General features: G+C 39.2%; 1 protein-coding gene across 1 annotated transcript; it reads right to left on the bottom strand.

Annotated features, from left to right (window-relative positions):
• Window positions 1–5788: 5788 nt before the first annotated feature.
• On the bottom strand, window positions 5789–20675 carry ccdc50a (coiled-coil domain containing 50a). The gene is made up of 12 exons (XM_008408122.1): window positions 20585–20675; window positions 18909–18971; window positions 16407–16536; window positions 14460–14550; window positions 13948–14053; window positions 10448–11308; window positions 9685–9833; window positions 9465–9512; window positions 9027–9164; window positions 8157–8239; window positions 7953–8062; window positions 5789–7737 (listed from the first exon to the last, which is right to left on the bottom strand). Exons 1-12 carry the CDS (start codon window positions 20673–20675, stop codon window positions 7718–7720), a joined length of 1890 nt encoding a protein of 629 aa, XP_008406344.1. The 3' UTR covers window positions 5789–7717.
• Between the last annotated feature and the right edge of the window lie 1109 nt (window positions 20676–21784).

The following is a 21784-nucleotide window of genomic DNA, read 5'->3' as shown; positions in this document are numbered from 1 at the left end:
ATAGATAGATAGATAGATAGATAGATAGATAGATAGATAGATAGATAGATAGAAAGAAAGAAAGAAAGAAAGAAAGAAAGAAAGAAAGAAAGAAAGAAAGAAAGAAAGAAAGAAAGAAAGAAAGAAAGAAAGAAAGAATCAGGAAAGACTGATTTCCGTCTGACTGCCGTTAAGCTTATTTCTCAGGAACTGTAAAATCTGTCTGACCTGTCAGGCAGGTGTACGTTTTTATGGCTGCATTCCATTTCTGTGCTCTGGTACATGTATGCTGTGCAGACTGTTCCTCCCTTAAAGTTTTCAGACCTTTAAGGTTGTCACCATTTGCCACATTACATCTACACATGTCATTAATGAAACTTTATGATCCATCTGGTTATCTTTTAAGGAACTGCCAGATCCTCTGTTGAGCCTGAAGAAAATYGTGTCCACAGTATGATGCTGTCATCACCATGTTTCAATGTGGGAATGATGTGTTTAGGGTGATGTACTGCATCAGTTTTAGACCAAACACCATTTTGCGTTTAGACCAGACAGTGCAGTTTTGGCCCATCTGACTAGAGCACCTMTGCCTACATGTCTGGTTTGTTTGAGGCCTCATTATTTAAACAGAAGCTGTTTTCTTGCCACTGTAAAGGTTGAGTTTGTGAATGGTGCAACTGAAACCTGTGTTGTGTAAAGATTTCCCCAGCTTCCTCAAAGCTACCATGGACCCTTGGCTGTTTCTCTGGTTAATGTTTCCATTTGACTTTCTTGGTAGGTTTGCTGTACTTTCCATTTTAAGATAAGAGAAATCCGTGAAATGCTATTTTATGACATGACTTTACTTATTATTTGTTCTTTAATAATCTTCTCCTGCAAACCTTTGAGGCTTTTCTCAGAGTGAGTATGTGTACTCACTCTGAGCATAAAAGATACATGGGTGGGGCTCTATTCATTAATTAGGTGAAACTCGAGGGAACCAGTTGCACCACATTTTATTCAGGGGTATCACTGCAAAGGAGGCATTTTTATTTTTACTTGTATCAATAATAAAAGTGTAACTATATCCCTATCTTTCCACTTCGCCATTAAGCACTGAGGCAATATCTTATTAACTACACCAACTTTTCTACACACAGAAAAGTTGGGAGTGAGGTGGTGGTGCAGGGGTCAACCCACGATAGTCCTCAATGCTGCTGTTGCTGCATGTCTTTCTCTATCTCTCATTAMCCTACTTTCAAATAAAGGCCACTAGTGCCAAATTTAAAAAAAAATCTACACCAGTGTTTGTGTTTATGATGTGACAAAAGTAGTGAAAATGTAAGGAGTTTGAACATCTTTGMAAAGTAGTTTATACTGGAGTAAATCTGATAAACTGCTTTTAATTTCAGTAATRTTATTCCACACAGCAGGGTAGTCATYTCATTCTTTCTAATCTTACTCTCAGCTATTTAAGAGAATAAACTGATTTAAAGGATAAAACTGAAACAACTGCTGGCCATTCTCTGCAACATAAACWGTACGGTTTCTTAAGATTTGAAGTGCTTTGTCATGCTGCTGATGTTCCAGTCAGATTTGTTGGAAAATATGCAGGAGTGTGTGTTTAGATTTTATTGTGGTGTTAGCATTCAAYATATGTTTTATTGTTTGTAGTGTATTTAGTTGTGGTGGCAGCTTTAAGACGATATCGAAGACAAGTTTCCCCTTTGAAGATGATAAAGTTTACATCTATTTAAGGCGGTTGGTTATATCAAACTGATCCTTCTTGGAAACGTGGTAAAACATGCAGATCTAGTGGTATTTAATAACTTTACTGCTTTTGTTTGTAGCTCAGTTACTCGTTAAAACATAAAGCTAACATCACTCCTTCTTATATTGTTGTAGTTGATGGAATTAATCATGTTGTAATGCATGTCTCTTCTGACTGGTTGCCTCCAACTMCCGGCCTCTCCAGCAGACTAACATCCTAAAATAATTTGATTCCTTGTCACTTTGTGCATGCCTAAACACAACTCCAGTGAATTGCCTTGGCATGTATAGAAGCGATGACTCCCAGCGTTTGTTGGGGCTGGCTGCCTCTCCAAACCAGTCCGATGTCATTCCTGCATCAGGCACAGCTCTGACTGCCTCAAGGCCAAACGGCTGGGAGATTCACTTTCAGCTCGTCACACACATCAGCAGTCAGGATGGGCTTCACAACGTCTGTAGATCCGTTTCAGCYTGAAAAACCTACCGATGTTCGAGGAAAACAAAGCAAAACGTTTTGCCGGTATTGGAGGAAAATAAACACTTTACGCTGAGAAAATACAAAGTGGATGATCAAATRTGTGTTGTGAATACAGTGCCTAGAAGAWTGATTTCCACTCTTGTTGGTTTCTTCTGTTTTTGCTATATTTTTTGGCAAATTTTACTTTCAACTAGAGATGAAAATGACATTTTTAAATTGCTATTTTACTTATTAGCCCTTTGTTAAACCCGGCCCTATGTTAAAAAGCAATTGGACCATCTGATATCTGATATCTGGTTGGGCCACCCTGAGCAGAAACAACTGACATCCAGCATTTCCGATAACTGGTGACGAGTCTCTTAGCAAGAATTTTGGCAAGTTTTGGCAGAAATGTTTTAACTTTAACTGGTTTTGAAATTAAAAATAAARCAATAAAGCACAAGACCAATAGACAACAATCACATGATGAAGTACAGTAGTTATCACAGCACTAAGTTTAAAATATAAGAGCATGTTTAACATGAACATCCTGTTATTGTTATGCCTGGTTATCTATTAATTCAGCCTTTACTCCAGCTTTCTGCAGCCTGACTGGTTTTAAAGTCAGATTAGATTATCTGACTCTGATTTGGATCTGCACTTTAGCCAGACAAATCCAAAACTCCCATCTTCCTGCATGATCCAACACCACATACAGAAATCTCATGATTATTGAAGCATTCTTTGTATTTTTTCTTATGGATGAAGACATTTCTAAACAATAACAGTATTTAGAAGGGACAACATTTTGGAAAAGCCCTATTTTCATGTAAACAATGGATTAAAACTTTAAAAGTTTACATCWACCTGTCAGTCGACCGTAATTTGAAACTTGAGCAAGCAAAGCACCAAGACTGGCTGTAACTGATGGACCCACATCCTCCTAAAGCCGGTCTTGGCAAGRTACCTGCTATGGTATTTGGTCCAGCTCTTTCCAAAACATTTTGGACATGTCGCTGGGTAGAGACAAAGCTTAAAGCTCTTAAGCAAAACACTTTTTGCTTAAAGTTTTGGTCTTGCTTATTGACTCTTATTAGRTCAAAGTAAATTTTGACAATGGGGGTGCTCAGATTATGTCTTTACTTCAAACACATTAGTCTAATGTATTTAGTKCAATGACCGAAGTGAGTTTTCAAATGTAATTGCACATTTTAAGCCGTTGTAGYGTCTAATTGTTTCTTTTTGACAAAAGCAGAGAGTGGTTTTGCTCTGCAGAGGGCTGGATCACTTCTGACATAGTAGTTCCCTGACTCCCTCCACCGGTTTTTCCTGAAGATGCGCCCCAGGCATTATCAGAGCGAGAAGAAGGAAATAAACCTGCAGAAGTCAACATCAGTAATAAAGCCTTTTTTCACTTTACGCAATCACATGAAAAACATTTGACAAAGAGGGAGACTGTCAAGGCTTTATTCTCTCTGATTTTTTTTTTTTTTTTACCATGAAGGACTTTCATTTTGATATTTAGACAGAAACCTGTGATGTAGGTAATTAGCAGTTCAACCCCCTCCAGCTTCTCTCCCTCCCTCTCCAAACAGTGGGTGTGTCTTCGTGTCTGAACACGGCATGCTGCAGTTGACAGACGGCTGTACTCACATTTCTACCTGCCAGGTGAGACACGGAAAAATGGYCTGTCCTCGCTGCTCATTGCGCTCACCTTTCTTCAGTACCTTAAACCATCAGATGATTCCCACCAGGACAGGTGAGCTGATTTACCCCTGAATTGTATTTMTCTTTATCACTATTAAGGGCGCTCAGTGTGCAAGGACACCTGCTACAGCTGATTTATTGTTGTAGCATACATACGAAGAYGAGTTTGAGCTTGAATAAATATTTGTTTGAATATCTTCTATTTGTTTTAGTGGCAGCGAGGAAAAGGACGATCAGACACACTCTCATGCATATGCTGTTAAACCAAAATCCTTTTTGTCTCTTCAGCAGGATTCTTTCACAGCAGTTCAGTTGCCCGCACAGCTGGAAACTTTGCCTGGGAATTTCTCAGCTTTAAAATTTCAGTCATTGTTTCTGGTCGTGTGTGTGATGTGCATCCACATCTAAAAGTGGGAGAGAGATCCCCAGTGGGAGGACTGAGTGGAAACTTGTGGTGGTTTTCGACAAAATCAGCTCAGATTATGTGTAATCTGCCTGGTTACTGTTGGCTTTTATTTAGTAAATCTTCTCTGGAAGTTTCAGAGCAGCAGCCACATGGCAGTAGGCCTCATCCTCTCGTTATAGGTTTGCAACCCTAAAAATCCAGTGTGCATTTCGGATGTTCTCATTGAAACTACAAGACATCGAGCAGTGAAGCTGAAGTCCTGTCTGAGCTCAGCGGCGGCAAAACGCTTTTTTGTTGAGAGATGTTAAACCTGCAACAGTTCAGTTGACACATCCCACAGGAGGGCACGGCAGTGGTGTTACCACATGCACACAAACCTCCAGTAATGTCAGGTATGTTGGTGAACCAGCTCCACTTATCCGTTCTCACATGATGGGCGTYAACTCTGTACTTTCCTTGAGCAGTGGCTCAATTTAATTAAAATTCTGAGCGGTGAGAAGAAAAAAACAAACAAAAACACTTCCAGCAAATGATGGCAGCAAGCAGCTCATACAAGGAAATAGCTGAACGCATTTGCACATATTTCCATCCCATTTGGAGGGATGCATCCACGACGGAAGTGGGKKTTTTTTCCGTTTTATTAAAGGCTCTTACTAGTGCAAATGTTATTTGCACTAATACATTGTTTTGTTTTAAATTGTTTTCTGTAATTGTTGAAATAAACTCACCATCATTAATGTCTGGGGTTTACTCATTTCAGTGCATTGCAAACACCTTGAGGTCTGCACACAAGCAGATTCCTGCAAAACGTGAAGCAGTAGCAGCCAGAACAACAGTGTGTGTATCCACTTAGCTTTGTCCACAGTGTCAGTACAGATTGCAAATGATTTCGTAGTTTTGTGTGAAGCTGAAAACACACAACCAGCACAATAACTACCATCTAAAAGTGAGTAAAATAAATCATCTCAATATCAGAGAAAGTAAGATGTCATTTGCAATTTTTCAGGAACATTTTGGAAAGGGCACAGTTCTGCCAAAATGTAATTAGTTTCGCTAAAGGCAAGTTTAGGATCACAGTTTGAGACCCAGTCTAAAAAAAAAATTATAATGGTTAGAGTTGCAACTATTACCTGTACCCATTACGGTGACCTGTAATAAGTAAATTTGAAGAAGAAAAAAAAACAAAACAGAATTGCCGTGTTTACAGTAGTTTTCTACTGTGAGAGAATTGTGATCACAACTGCTGGTTGAAAAACACAAACATCTCAAATGCATCGACTGAAAGCACACAGTGAAAAGTTAAGACCTTTGGCAAGTATTGAAAATTAAAATGGTATGTCTGAACTTAAAATAATCTAAACGATTTCAAACATTTGTTGAATATTTAGATCTTAAGTTAATAGTAATCAGATAATATTGACATTTTTCCTAGAGGAAAGATTTATAATCTTGGGGCTCTTATGATCAATAAACACAAGGACTCAAACTGATCAGTTAAATCACTTTTTAATCCCCAATCACTGAGGCGCCCACAAGGTGGYGCTCTCTTCAAATAATACAATATAAGTCCCATTTATAAAGGAAATGGACACTCTGCTACAGCTTTACAATTTCTCAACCATTTTAAGTCCCTGAAAAGTAATAACATATGGCACACATCTCATTCAGTCAACAGTTAGCACAAAGTTCAATTCAACACCTTCACGTTTGTCTCCAGCAACGCAAACGGCATACTTAGATTTAAAAAAAACAAAAAAAAAACCTGCCACATTTCTGTCTGCAGCAGGAAAACTCGTTTTGGAAGCCAGTTTTCTATTTCTGCAACATTTATGACAACATAGGAGTTCAGAAGCAGCACTGAGTATTCAAAAAAAAAAAAAACAGATTGCCATTATATTAATTTCCCTAAACTATAAAGAATAAATGTGCTCTTCGTTTTTCTTTCCTTTACTAAAAAAACAAACAAAACAAAAAAAACAACAACCAGAAAATAGTCAATCTTTCAGCAGGACTTCTCTTCATTAAGATGAACTTGTGCTGTGCTGTGTAATTGTTATCTTAATTCTGAACAGGAAGGGATGTCTGCCTTTGAACCAAAGACAAAAACCTGGAAGTGACGTCAGGAAAAGCTTGAGCATGAGAAACAATGGCAGGAAAGTCAAAATTTTGTATAAAAATAAATAGAAAGGTCCCTTTGTGAACATATATAACTGGTACAGCACAAAAATCAAAAGTAATCTAGAATTTTACACAATCATTTCACATATTTGACGACACATCAGCATAAAAAAAAAGAAAACCAAACATACCACCTGTATGTGGTAAGCACACATACTTGCTTACCACAAGCAAGTGTGGTAAGCTCAAGTTCAGCTTCGACAGACAAGCAACGTACATGCATCTCAGTTTCAGWTTGGAGATATGAAAAAGTGGCAGAAAAGTCCTTTCATACAGAGGGTATGAACAAGTAGATATTTTCTTTATTCACAGAGAACATTATTGGCTTTTTGTGGCTTTAGCCCTTTCTGATTATTAAGTAAGAGCCGGATTATTTCATATACAGCTGAAATGCATGTACTGTCTCAGTAAGCATGCACAGAGAAACAGTGATTCATTTACAGTCATACTACGTTCAGTTTGAAGGTACAGAGGACAAACGATGCCTCTGAAAAGCAGGAAAGAACAGCCAGGAGTCATTTAATGGGTTGTTACCGCGCTMGCTGGAACAAAATAAAACACAAAGCAAAGCCAGAGCTAACAGCACCCCGTTAAAGGCCTGTTTCTATTTTTCTAAAATAAGAGCAAGAGAATAAACCCCCTAAAAGTCACGGGCTGCGTGGCACATAGAGAGAGTCTGTCTATTGAACAGCACAGATGTAAAAAGCAGCTGCCATGTTGATATACAAGACACTGTAGCAGCTGGAGCAGACCGACATGTCCCACATGAAGAAACTACATGGCTCCAGCACGTCCGCCCAGAAGAGGCGTAAAGCCTTGAAGATGATGATGATGACGATGATGGCACAATCCAGAGTAAAACAAACGTCAGCACGCAATGACCAGAGCAAGTAAAAAGCCAGGTCCTTTAAAACACCTTAGAATTATGGGAGATTTTTGTGGCTAGACTGCTCCTTTGGCTAGTGYTGACGTCATTATTAACAAATAGAAAATACAAAAAAAAATATACAATWAAAATGTTGTTCCAACACTCGTCGACCAACAACTCGGGTTCATGGGTTTAAAAAAGAAAGGAATACAAAAGAATCCCAAGTCTAAACACAAAGATTGTTCCAAAGCTTTTGGCGAAAGAAAAGGTGAGTGGTCAAAAAAAGATAAATAAATATATTTTTTTAAAAATGAAAACACAAAGAAAAAGATGGATGGTTGACAGCATGTTTGGATAAGGTACAGATCTCGAGTCACCGCTTCTGATAGGCACCTGAAAAACAACAGATATTTATTAGGATTCTTTGTGTTGGTTGATCAGGTCACTTCTCTCTGTGCATTTTGTTTCTACTGCTTATCCAAGCATCCAATAATTTTGAAAAAATTTAACATAACTAAAACAAGAATTTACTGACGAATCAAAAAAAAAAAAAAAAAGAAAAATGCCAGTGTAAAAATTTCTGATTATTTAAGAACACTATGAAGTACCTCTATAAGCTGCTTCAGGTCTTTGTGGAGGGCGAGAGGCAGCATGGTGGTCCGAGTAGCCGTACACCGAGCTAACATTCTCATAATCATGAGTACGAGGCTGAGGAGGCCTGAGACGACAGAGACACATCAGTCATCTGACGCACAAACAACAGAATCTGATTTACTGGAGTAAAACTACTGGTTGTTAAATGGGTTTTGTACCGGACAGGTCTGTTGTTGTCGTTTCTCTGTCTATATTCATACTCCTCTCTCGTTCTGGGCCAGGCAGCTTCCTCCGAACTTGACTGTGAGCGGACAAATAAATAAGTCAATAAATGAATAAGTCTGTAAAACAGTACATAAATGAAACAATCCAACAATCCACTAGGTAAGTCAAACAAATAGGATAATTAAAAAGTTATATAGGAAGAGCAGTTATACAGTTATATAAGTAAATAAGTCAGTAAGTAAATGTAAGCAAGGCAATACATAAATACAAGTCATTTTAATTCAGGCAGTAAAAATGTAAAAAAAAAAAAAAAGATTTGGCAAGTCAATGAAACCCCCCCCCCCAACAAAATAGATCAATAAGTACACAAATAATTAATACATTTCAGTAAACTCTCCCCTCCATCAATACATACATTTATACAAATTTACAGATAAAGAAATTATGTAATAAAATATTAGTTAATAATAAGTTGGTAAGAAAATAAATAATTGGTTGTAGTGGTTCAATGGAGTTAGACCTGTACAAAAGAAAACTGAAACATCTTTTCGCTTTTATTGTCAAGTCAACAAGTGATTGTAGTTATGTGATCGTCCAATGCTGCAGTCAATGAATTCTGTAAATACAAACTTTTTAAACAACTTTCAATAATTAAAAACCAGAGTACTGTTCAAAAACTATGATTAACTGGAATGCATGTATGATTAAATTGAAACTATTTTTTGTAAAGTGCCTTGGAGCGACATTTGTTGTGAATTGGTGATACATAAATAAAATGAATGAAATTGAATTAAAGTCTGTTATGTYGTGAARCGGCGCTGTACAACTGAACAGAAGTGGACGGTGTGGCCACTGGGGGTTACCTTGTAGTTTCCCTCTGGTCGTTTTCTCTCCACGGCCATCTTCTCCATGGCCATCCTCTCTCGTTCCTTCTCTTTCTCACGTTCTCGGTTCTTTCTGTACTCCTTCTTCTCCTTTTCCATCAAGGATCGAGCAATTTCCTGTCAGATCGACAAAACATAACGATAGCAAACGAACGACAAGGATCCATGTCCAAAAGGATTTCATGTGCATTCAGCTGAAATAATGTTCTCACCTTAAAAAAAAATCTAAAAATGAGGAGACTAATTACTGTAGCAGGACATTAATTACTGAAATATTTGTCTTTAAATCAATGGCTTAAGCATGAATTTAAAACTCAGGTTTTCCTCTGAATTAGTCGGAGCTCACTGAACTGAGGACAAAAACAAAAAATATATATATATCAAAAAGATGAAAAACAAGACCTTATAAAAACTTGCCTCATCTTTTGCCACCTGAGCTGCACGCTCCTGCATGTTGCTCATTCGCTGAAACAAGAAACATTTAAAAACTTGCATTAGGATAAAAATAAATGAGTGAAAAAAAGAAAAAAGCGTACCAGACTTGRGGAAAGCAATTACAGGGTGTGCCTGCAGTTTGTGGCAAGGCAAGTTTATTTGTAGAGTATTTAAGCAACAAGACAATTCAAAGTGTTCTCACCTTGAGCTCCTCCTCCTGAAGTCTTCTTGCGACCTCCATGTCCTTCAGCTCTTGCTCCCGAAGGTCAAGGTTTGTCAACCCCTTTGTGGCTTCGGTCAACCCGTACTCGGTTTCTGGGATAACTGAGCCACTTCCTTTGTCAACATGGCCTGTAGGAGCAACGGAGCTATGAGCAAACCCATGAAATGGTTGGTCTGTGCCAGAACCCTGAGAAACCAAGAACCGGTGAGAATACTACTGCTCGTTTCTGCACAATCAATGAAGAACGATTGGAAATGCTTCTTGTGATTATAGAGAGAGAGGTTTATCCAATTATGAAAATAGGTTTTCTGATCAACTGATTACAAAATATTGAATTGGTCAGAAGCTATTCGTATGTTGTCATGAGGCATCTTTCAAAGGGCTGCAGTCTCTTTACTGGTGTGTATCATTACGTTTTGTTTAGTAGTTTCTCCTAATTTGGTTACTATTACATCCAGCTGAGCAGCCCTGCAGCCCGTTGTTAATGCCAAACCGTTCCAGTTCATGAAACCTGCAGAACATAAATAACACCCAGACTCAATATCACAAACCAGGAAATGATGGCAGAAAGAGAAAATCCCACAACACGGAAGCAGAGAGAAACATCTAAACCATCATCTTCTGATCAGAGCCATTAGTGATTAGTCTGTTAGATCAACCCACCACCGGAGATTTTTACAGTGGAAAGCAAGGGCAGCAACCACACAAACGGCCAACAGGCCCAGGAGGGCTCCGGTGGTACCTGTCTCTCTGCTGAGGTGGCTGTGACTGTGCTCCCTTCCAGGAGACTCAAGCTGCCGGAGGTCCCGGATCTCCCTGGCTCCTCCTTGAGCCTCGCCGTTTGCAAACACGTCAAACACTTCGATGGGGCTGGAGTGGATGCGCTGCCAGCTCCTGGCCTTCCTGCCACCATCATCTTCTTCCTCCTCCCAGGAGCCCCTCTTGTCTCTTGGCCTGTCCCTGCTGTATCCTGACTCCAAAGAGTCCAGATCGAGTCCTCGGTCCCTGCTCCTGGCTCGTTGTCTGTCCTTTTGTCTGTGTCCGTCCCTGTCATCGCTTGGTATTCTGTCTCTGGATTTTTCCCGTTCTCTCCTCTGCCTGGCATCCAGCTCCCTTCCTCTTGTGTACTCCTCCATATGCCTCTCTATTTTATAGTCCCTGTCCCTATCATGTCTCTGCCTGTCTTTCTCCCTGTCCTTGTCTCTTTCTACAGTAATATGTGGAGGCGGTGGTCTGGCTGGTTTTTCCTTCCTCCTCATCACTCCTTCGACTTCCATTTGTCCCTGCTCCCTGGCTCTGCCAGTGTATGAAGGCTCAAACTCTGGGTACCTGTCCCCATGCTTGCCTCTAGATGGCAGTAGGTGCTCTGGATACGGATCTGCGTGCTTGCTACGGCCTCGCTCTGCCTCCACGTGCTCTGGGTATCTGGAGTGACCACGAAGTGCAGCAGAGTCCTGCTTTGGGTACCGGCTCCTTTTAGCCTCGGCAGAATAATAATCTGGAGAGTGTTTTCTGTTTGAGCGCGAAGGAGAGTACGAACCATGTAGGTCTGGAGATTGAGACGTCTGACGGGTTCGTTTGTCCACATTGGCGGATCTTGGCTCTGATGAAGGACGAGGAGGGGGGGGGGAATGGTGAGAAAAAAACAACAACAAACATGAAGCTATGGGCCAAGGCTGCTGTTAAGCATGCAGGTAAACGCAGCACCTGTGAGGAGAGGGATGGTCAAGGCACACAGAGAGCATGCTATGGACGTAGGTGTTAGATGCTCCCAAAATGCCCAGAACCGTTTGCTTCGTGTTTCAAAGTTCGTGTGTGTATTCAAGAAAATAAAAATATTAGTTACGTATTCAAATAATGCTTTCATAATACTGTGCAGCTCATTTCCTGTTCATGCTACAAGAAATCTGGAATTATAACAACAACAAATGTTCAGGACAACACCTCTGATCAGAGTTGGAAAAACACCTCAATGAAAACCAGTYTGCTGGCTGTTAGCATGTGACAGACGAAGCAAGTGGAGATGAAAAAAGCTCAGATGAGAGTCATTGCAAAGGAATTCCTGTTATCTAACAGCCTGCTCAAATCACATCCACTTAGTTGTCTAAAAGAAAAAAAAAAGAGGGTGGAACAGAAATAGCTGGTGCCTGCTCATAGGTGACAAGACGAGTTTTAAATTTTATTCTTTTCCGTTTGGATTTTAAAAACGTCTCCTCCATACTCCGTTTTCCTCAGCCACATGCTAACTGTGGAGACCTCCGTACCCGAAACTAGCTGGTCACCGAGATGATCAAATACAGCAAAGAGCCCCTCATTTCCTGTGAGGAAATGAGAAACAAACTGGTTTCGCACAARTGCTAATATGAGGCACAGTTTTGAGAGAAAATGTAATCTCCTGTCTGCCTTCATGCATCTGCAGCACCTGGGAATTAATGTTTTACATCACTATTATGAATATCGACTCCCTCTTGTTACCAGAATAGTTTTAATTCATCCGTAAACAGCATCTCGATTAGATTTAAGCTTGAACTTGAACTTTAACTAGGCCACTCCAAAACCTTAATTTTGTTTGAGTCATTCAGAAGTGGGATCTTTTGTGTGTGTTTGATCATTTCCTATTTCTGTATCTCAAGTGAACTTAAGCTTAAAGCTGCAGTACGCAACTCTTATTTAATAAAATTATTTTTTTGACATATTTGTTAAAACTGTCACTTTGTCATGGTAGTATAACGAGACAGAATGTGGAAAAAAATAGGTAAAAAAATTTAATCGAGTTCCTTGTGATCCTACTGCCATCTGCAGAAATACACTCACTTTATCACTGCCTGGTATCAAAAAGTAAAGAGCTGAAATATTCAACTGTGACACAAGTTGAATATTTCTAATGGAAATCTAACATGCAGAGCACCGCTGCAGTCAAGAACGATTCGTATACCAACACATTTACGCAAAGTTACAATCCTGTAACCTGCAAGTTTCTTGCTGATGTCTTTCCCACAGAGGTTGAGATACAGAGTAAACAAAAGAGCAGCCGCAGCCTCCAGCAAGATCACACTTAACCTGCTATGTGAACACAGAAACCCAGCAGGGAGTTCACAATGCGAGTAGTTGCGTAACTTGCAGGGCTGGACGGCAAACATAGCGCTGCTGCCACAAAAATTATAACGAGAGCCAGTAAGAGCGGCTGCAACCGTCATAAGGAGCTCAGGCAACACGATGGACAACATGGATGGAGGGGGGGCAGAAAGACCGGCGGCAGCAGACACTTGCCCTGTCCTGTTTATGTCAACAAAGAGGCCAGTGTCTTTGTCTACACAAAGCCGTAAGCACTCAGCAGCCACCTTGTTGAGAAGTGAGAGTCACAAATATGCCAGCTGAGGAAACCTGAGGATCAACACACTTCTTAAGAAAAGAGAGACAAAACTATCTGGTAACCAAAAAAATCTCAATGTTTTGGTGGGGGAATGTCAGAGTCTATTTGACCTGCTAGATTCAGCCAGATGAGAGGAAAGGAAGGAGGAGAAAGAAAGAAAGTAAGCACACCCAAATTCCCACCCTCGACCGAAAAACTTCAAGGTTGTGCTCAGACCTCGACGCTGCATGCTTAAAATGCAAAGAGCTATTTTCTACAAAGAAATCTTCATTTTGAAAACTGGAAAAGATGTTCATTAAAATCCGTCAGCATGGGGTGAAATTTACAAAGCGCAGAAAAGAAAATGACTTTTTATGCAATCAAAAAAACATGGCGCTACAGTAAAATGAATCACATATATTAGTGGGATGGGAATGAAAAACAATGTGCGACACACAAAGATGCTCGCCACCATTTCATAGACGTGTGACTAAAAGCTAAAACTTATGTTTCCGAGGTGTAAAAATCACTTAAGGATTCATGGGGTGTTCTTATAATGAATTTCTTAATCACCAACACTTCTGCTCATTTATAATTAGACAAAGCACATTAAAGCTGCGATTCAAGCACACTAAAAATCCCTCTGCATCAGCGGCTGCACTCTGTTCTCCCACGAGTCTAATTCTAGATCTTTCCCTCCAGTCAGCAGCAGCAATCTCAAGGACCCCGATGAATCAACGGCAAATCCTCTCACGTTTTCAGCAATGGAAGGAAACAGTCGTTTTGAAAAAAAAAAAAAAACATCTTTACCCGTATAGTCCCACATGAGCTCATACAGGCATCAAAAGAAAACAGCAAGATATCAACATGAGGTTCGGCGCGCTCCCCACCTCCGTGATCCTCAAAGTAATCCTCCTCATATTTTGCTTCCATCTGTTTCTGTCTCCTCCTTTCCTCTTTCATCATCTCCTTCTCGTGCAGCTTTCGAGCGATGGCCTGCAAAAAGAAAACAAACACAGACCAAAGTGAACAGAAAACTGGATAATCTGTAACAAATGTGTTTGATCTGAAACAATACGTTATGGGGGTTAGCAAATCATCACTCCATATTTTACAAGTATCAAAATGAGGAACAGTGTTGTTGATGGTCTTTTAGATTTACAGACACTTTCATGGACAGTGGATGAATCGACTAGAGTCGAACAATTTATGACAGTTGTTTATGAAAGCTTAATTAAAGATTTTATTTTATTAAACAGTACGATGACAAAAAGGGTGAAGAAGGAGAGGGAAGTCATGCTGCAAATGGCCCAAGCCCGGGAATCAAACCTAGAGCAACCGCGCCGACGCCTGTAGCCTTTGCATATTTTAAACATTGTCTGTGAGAGTGTGTGTTTCTTACGGCATCCTTCTCTTCCTGCTGTCGCTGCTGCTCCGCCTGTCGGACCAGTTCTTCCTGAATCTCCTGTGCAATCTCCACATCCTGTCGCTCGCTAGGATTCCCGAAGAGTCGGTGAGACAAAACAAGAGAGAATAAAACGAGAAAGAGAAAGGTTAGGACACTAGCAAAGTTGCTATGGTCGCTTCAAATATTTCAAGTGAACATCAAAATACATTTTTCTTTTTTGTTGTTTTTATTCAGATGCGTATAATCCATCCATAAAATACAGTAAAGAATTTCTGTGTGTGTTTTAATTTTTTTTCCTTATAAAAGCTTTGATGTCTGAGATTCAGAATCTCTATAATTATTCAGCTAATAAGCACTGAAATACTTCTGAATATTATTAATAAAATACTTCAAAGCAATCCTTGGGTGTAAAGTGTAATCTGGAGAATAACCAGAGATGTTGGAGGAGTTTTTGGCAGGAGCTTCTCTGTGATGTTGATCTCAGAAGGCTGCCTTGGCTCGCTCCTCTGAAAACATGTAGGCAACACCATCTGACTGGAAAGCTGTCACTAAAGGGCAGACACCACAGATTTTCTACTCTGCGCTGAACCTGTAACCAATCTGAATGTTAACGCAGAGCGAGTTGAGCTCAATAAACAGGAGGGTAAAAAAAAMCAAAAAAAACATTAGTGGCTTCTTAATATAAAGTAACCAGGTGTCTGATTTTGGCGTTAGTCTGCGAATGCCTGCTTGGAGGCCTGTGAGTGGGAGTGCATGATGTGGCAGTAAACAACACGATGCAGGATCAGTGCTCTCTTTACTGGAACAGTCCATGCATGTTTGAAACAGCACTTCATACGCTGACATCACCGAGTCAGCAGTGTCACCGTGATTGTACAAATTGAAACTTTGATTTTTCCAATTTTGTTTCGAAACTCGTCCAGCAGATGTTATCACAGATTTGATTGTCTTCTTACTACTAAAGACTGTGGCACTGAACTCAGAATCTGGCAAATTTCTAATCAATGAACACCAGTAAACAGATTTAGGTTAGATTTAAGCCAAGATAATGTCCTGTTTTATTATTAATCTGGGTTAAAGATCCTATGTGTGAAACATGCAAACACACGGAAAATGACAAAGAGCTACATTTGATGCATCTTCTGTGTCTGCAGGCAAAGGCAAAAACGTCAACAGAGAGAACAAAACTGTAAACAATGCAGAAGCGGGTTGGGATCACTCCTTGCCCGAAAGCGCATGTAGATCCAATCTGCTTAAAAGCCTACATTTATCATGATCACAGGCCAAAGACTCTTTCTTTGGCATTTTCTTTCTATTATTTGTCTGTCAACGTCTCTCTCTTTAACTGTTTATCAGACTGATGGATGGCCCCTCCCCATCAATCCCACAATGCATTGGGTTGTAACATCTCTGGTAATTCTCCGTTTGTCTCACTATTTGTGTTCTTATGAACACTATTAGTGTTTAAGAAAAATGTTTTAAGATTTGCAAACCAAGATGATATTTGATAATTCTGAAAGCAGAAGGCAGATTGTATGTGTGTGTGTGTGTGTGTGTGTGTGTGTATTGTTTGGGTTTGCTGATAAGTACAAATGTGACAAAAAACCCACTACCACCAACTATGAGATAAAATTTACTTTTGTTTGGCAAAGATGAAGAAAAATATATTGGAGTTGATGATTTCATTATGCAGTAATATCTCAGGCACTATTTCATAAACAAATGTGCAAAGCCTTCCCCTTTATCACCTTATAAATGCTATTCAGGAATGGGACATTCATTGCCAAAATAAGAAGGATGAGCTACAAACTTCAAAAAGCTCACAGGGTAAAAAAAAAAAAAAAAAGCTTTTGCAGCTGCACCCAAATAGATACTGCTGCTGTAATTTACAGGCGTTTTGTTTAACTAGTGTGTGGGTGTAGGCGTATCTAAGATACACACATGTCGCTGTTCTGTTTCTGGTTCTGAATCTTGGCTATCTCGTCCTCCTCCTCCTGCAGCTTCTTGGCCACCTGCAGGTCCTTCTKCACCAGGCGGCTCTTATGGACGTTGGAAGCCAAGTGACTTTCGACTGCAGACACAAAAAGACAAGCACTTCTCTGAAGAGAACTGCGTACACACAAAGTGAAGACATACTTCTTTATGCGTTTTCCTATCCAACGAGCTGTTGGGTTGTGAAGACCGTCTACAGAAGACAAGATAAACGCTTGGGGCAGCAGACACGTTTGGGTCTCATGTAATGGGAAAAAAAAAAAAAAAAAAAGCACAACTCGATTCATTGAGAAATGAAGGTTTGCAGCTGAGGCGTCTATCCAAGGTTACACGATGGCACACTGTGGCCGTACCAGATGATAAATCCTGCTTTGCTGACGCACTCGCTGCACTTTGCAGGCATGGAGAGCATCAGTCACTCGCTCGGCTCCGTTTCACCCAGTTATTGATGTGCTGCCAGCTTTGAGCGAAAAGGACCAAATCCCATTTGGCGACTTAACAGAGAGAAGCTCCTATAAGTTTTTGTCCTACGCAGCTGGGATCGAAAGAGGAAACTGAGTCATGGCTGTGCCAAAGTGATGAAGGGTCAAAGGGCTAACATTGATTTTTTCTTTGAGAGGTTTTGATGACTTGAACCCTTATGGAAACTGTTTAAGGGGATAGTTGATGTCACAACCTTAGACAAGAGTGAGGTTTACACGTCATTCTGTCTGCCATCCATTCATCTTTTGAAGGGAGGAGGAATGAAAACACAAACTTTGAAAAGACCTCACTTAAATCTGAGATGAGTCAACACTTGAGCTAAGCTTTAATGAAGAGAACAAATTCCAAACGCTGACGGAGCCAGGCGGAAATTATTTCCATCTGACAACGGGATGCTTAAGTGCATGCGCAACATTTGAAATGAAAATAAAACCAGATGCTGAATAGAATTTGATGAGATGGTGACAACCATCTGTTTAAAAAAAATGTTTCTTTGCACATTAAGTGGACTAGCATGTGACATTAGCCAGTCTTCTTCTTCAGGGTCAAAGGTGAAATGACGAGATCAGTAGTGGCACAAAGATGTTTAGCTGGCGATCACCATGGATTTAAATAGGAAACACAAAGTGATTCTCTCCAACACAGGCTCTGAGTTGAGTTAGGTCACATCTGGTCAGCTTTAGTGCATAATTAACTTTGTTATAGTGATATCAAGTGTCATATTGATGACACCGATTTAAAAAAAAGCCCATTGTTTAGCATGTACTGTTTTTCACCATGTAAACAGAAACTAGCACCATGTTTAAAAAAAAACTAATCTGAGCAATGACGTTTTTAAAAATCAACAAATAAGTGCCGCCAGAATATGTAAAGATGTTCTTTAAATCTAGACTGATTAGGGAATTTAGATTTGTCTGTCCATCTCGACAGGAAAAGTCTTTCAGGGAAACTCAGCAGGAGGCAGATCAAACCAATAAACATCAAGATAAAAAAAGCAACTTCTAAAGAAATACATGATGTGATTTATCTAAAGATAAATTATTATTTTTTTTTTTTAAATCAGCAGCCGGGGAACAAATTCTTCAAGATGACATACAGCTTTTTTCTTCCCTTATTATGCAATAAAAGTCCCACAAACAGAGCTAATGGAGCATATGGGGACTGACACACACACACCCCGTTCTTACAATATGGCAGATTCAAACCAGACCGCCTTTGTCCTACAAATAAGATAAGGCTCCAAAGCAACTGCAAACACTCTGCACCATTAGCTCGGTTAACTGTGCAGGAGAATTTGATTTTATGTTAGTTTAATGGGGGATTCATCCACTGACGCTGCAGTTTAATTTTAAATTTGTTCTACAAATGGGGCGACATCATGGAGCATGGTGAGTTTTGGAAATGCCCCACATCAAAAGAAGCTTTTATCTTTCATTTCAAAGAGATGAAGAAGGCAGCATAATAAAAAAAATAATAATCAGCATATTTGATTAATCTTTACAGGTATTTTTTAAAGTTTTCTCTTTTTTTAAGCAGATTGGTAATCAGCCAAATAAACTTACATTCTCATTCCAATTTGGAAAAACTTATTTCTGGTATATGTAAAAAAATTGACAAATTTTCAACACACTTAGCAATGAGTCCACCACAGCATACAGTCAAAGCCTCATAAAACCCAAATGTTGCACTAAAAATAACACACACCCATTACCAAACATACCGTTTCACCAGCCCAATTCCATGAGTGCAGTATGCACTCATGGAATACTATGCAGCTGTATTATTAAAAAAAAAACAAAGTAACTGTTCAATCATGTTTTGTGACTAAAAGCAGAAACCCAGATGATAACATGATACTGTCCATCTCTACTGAAGACACATTTAGTTGAAATAGGCAGTAGTCTTATGAGGTCAGCATATGAGGATTCAGAGACAGAAACAAAGCATGTCTGAACTGTGCTGTCTTACTTTCTTGTTCCTGGAGGTTGTAGGCCAGGGAGTGGTCTTCCAGCACAGCAAAATCTTTGCATACTGAGCAGGGGAGAAAAACAGAAAAACAAAACACAATATATTAAAATCTACTTCAGTTCTTAAAATATCATTTTGAATTTTAATAACTGAATGATATAACATTAAGAATGACATGTTTTTCACATATTTACAGTGGCACCCCGTTCATCTGCTAACAACAAACAGTTCATTTAGTTTGCTGATTTTTATATGAGACAAGTAAATAAAATCCAATACGGTCTGGACAGCTTGGTAAGAACACGATTTACGAATAATTTGGAATCAATAAATTTTTAGACAAAAAGTGTATTGTATCCCAGCGGTTATAACAGACAAGTATCAAATACCAAACTCAAACTCTGCCTGGCTTTCTAAACCTAGAGACAGAGAGATTTAAAAAGTGGCAAAAGCAAATGAGGTGGATTAGCATCGCTTGCCAACTCATTGTGTCAGCTGGGACATGATATAATCTCAGCTGCCCAGAAACTGAGCTGTTGGCTGTTGTTGTATCCAGCAACAGTCTTTGTTTAGAGATCTTTCTGAATCATTGTGAGACAGACTGCTACAGCAGATCCTTTCTGCCTACAACATCATTCACCACAGAACTTTGAAGAAACATGATATGAGTTAAGTTCGATTTAATTTAATTATCCTTTGGGATAAATAAAACATTTCTGAACTGAACTAAACAATTTTCTAACAAAAAAAATCTGATTTGGGTAACCAGAATTGCAAAGACTAAGGATGGGTTGGCATCTGGGATAGTTGACTGATTCAGCTTTAAATATTAAAGAAAATAATACACAGAGACGCACAGAAGAGGTTTTCCTGGAAATACCAATTTCCTTCTTCATCTGACCTGCTGATTCAGCTTTTTTTTAAAAAAAGACCATAATATACAAAAGAAAATATCTGCTGCTGGTTTCTTGATGGAGGAAGAGTTTTAGTGTAACAAATAATAAAGATGTAATTTTTTTAACAGTTTATGCATCAAAATGTATTTTATTAAGTACAATTAGTTGATGCTTTAATAAAACAATGGTAATTCATTTTTTTAGTTTTGAAGCCTTTAATGAATTTAAGCCTCGACCTGTTTAGCAAGCACACTTCACCAAGAGGAAACTCAGTCATTCTGATCTCTGACCGATTGATTAGTGCATCTAAAGTTATTTTTTCTCATGTTTTATATCTGAACAAAGATGCAAAGCCAAACTATGTTTCTCAGTCTTATAAATAGGGCCATCATGCTGTGTGAAGAAGAAATGAAACCATAAAACAGGAACTACCATTTGCACTTAGACCAAAGAAAGGATCTAAACATTTTAAATATAATTCTGTCTCTTTTCTTCATGCTAGGAAAAAGCCAAAAAGAGCAAACAGCTATTTTACAGAGCAGCTGATTAAGAAAATAAAAACTGTTGCCCAGCTCCATGTATCACTACACAACAAATGAAAATACAGAAAATATTACACAAAATCTAGATGTTTTACCATTTTAAATTGCTCAGTATAATTTCTGTATAAGCACCACCTTGATGGCATCAAATCTGACAACAATCACTGATCATTTTCCACTGAATGCAAACCTACAGCAGTATTTGCATATCTAGTTTCAGCACAACTACTGACAGTACCAGTGTGGTTGAGGAATCCTCCAGAAAACAATTCCGTTTGTAGAATGGGTGCTTTCCACAGAGAAAACACCCAGCAGTCCCTCACATCCATCTCAAGCATTCTGAAATGAGCCCACCAGATTTTCTTTTCTCAATTTATTTTAAGGTCTGGGACAAACTCATCTCCAGATGCAGAAAGYTTCCTGCGTAGGAGAGCAAAACCGGAGGATTAAAACTGCAACTAATTGTTGATCCGGGCTGAAGCAAATTACTTTTGCCTCTGTTGGAAAAACTAAACGTCACCCTTCGCCAATGCAACATTTAGCAATGGTGTCATGCTACAGGAAGTTGTTCTCGACTCTGCATCTCTCTCTTTAGTAAGGACTGCTCTGCAGCAAAAAATAAATAAAAAAATCAGGCGAGAATCAGATGTAGTAGATGGCTAAACGATGACAAGAGAAGGCAATGAACTCCATAAATCCCCACACTGACTCCTGCCAGTCTGGAATTTGATTAACAGAGCACAGACATGACCATATGCTTAATCCTCTTAACCAAAGAACCCTAAATGTTTTGTTGCTCATTTGTCCTTACCTTAACTGCAGTTTTAAGACTAAATTAGGGTTTGTGGAACAATTGCAAAGAGCAACACTTTGGAAAACGGTGTTTACAACACCCATCTMCTAGGGCCAGAAGTATTGAAGTTTACAGCTGAGGTTAAGGCTCATTTAGACACATATGGTTGGAAATCAGAGGAGTATTGTATACAGAGATTTTATAAGGCAATAGATTAAACAAACTCAACTCCTGATTAGGTTAAGTGGACACCTTCTTAAAAAGTCTCTTTTTTACACCATGTAAGGGAATATAAGATAGTCATAAGTTACCGTTATTAGAGCTATTCTTTTCAWAGAAATATTCCCCTTCCTRCCATTTGTATGGCTTAAAATAATTTAWTTGCCACACCATAGCACACTAATAGCCAGAATTTCATCCAGCTTTGTGAAGCATACGGTAGAGCAGCCYCGTCTCTCTCCAATATGTTGCTGTGCACTTCCAGTCAGCTGGATGAAKKAAGTTCACTACAGCTTTAYGGAAATATTTCCAATCCCTCAAAACACAAGCAGCCATGGGGAAACTAAAGATGTAGCAAAAATAACAATAAACATGATAAATATCAATAATACAATTGTATAAACCAGYGTGTCACTTGATTTTAGT

Source organism: Poecilia reticulata, linkage group LG4 (assembly GCF_000633615.1).
Source record: "Poecilia reticulata strain Guanapo linkage group LG4, Guppy_female_1.0+MT, whole genome shotgun sequence".
Taxonomy (NCBI): domain Eukaryota; kingdom Metazoa; phylum Chordata; class Actinopteri; order Cyprinodontiformes; family Poeciliidae; genus Poecilia; species Poecilia reticulata.
Note: the sequence above shows the minus strand (reverse complement) of the source record. Positions and strands in the feature narration are given on the sequence as shown.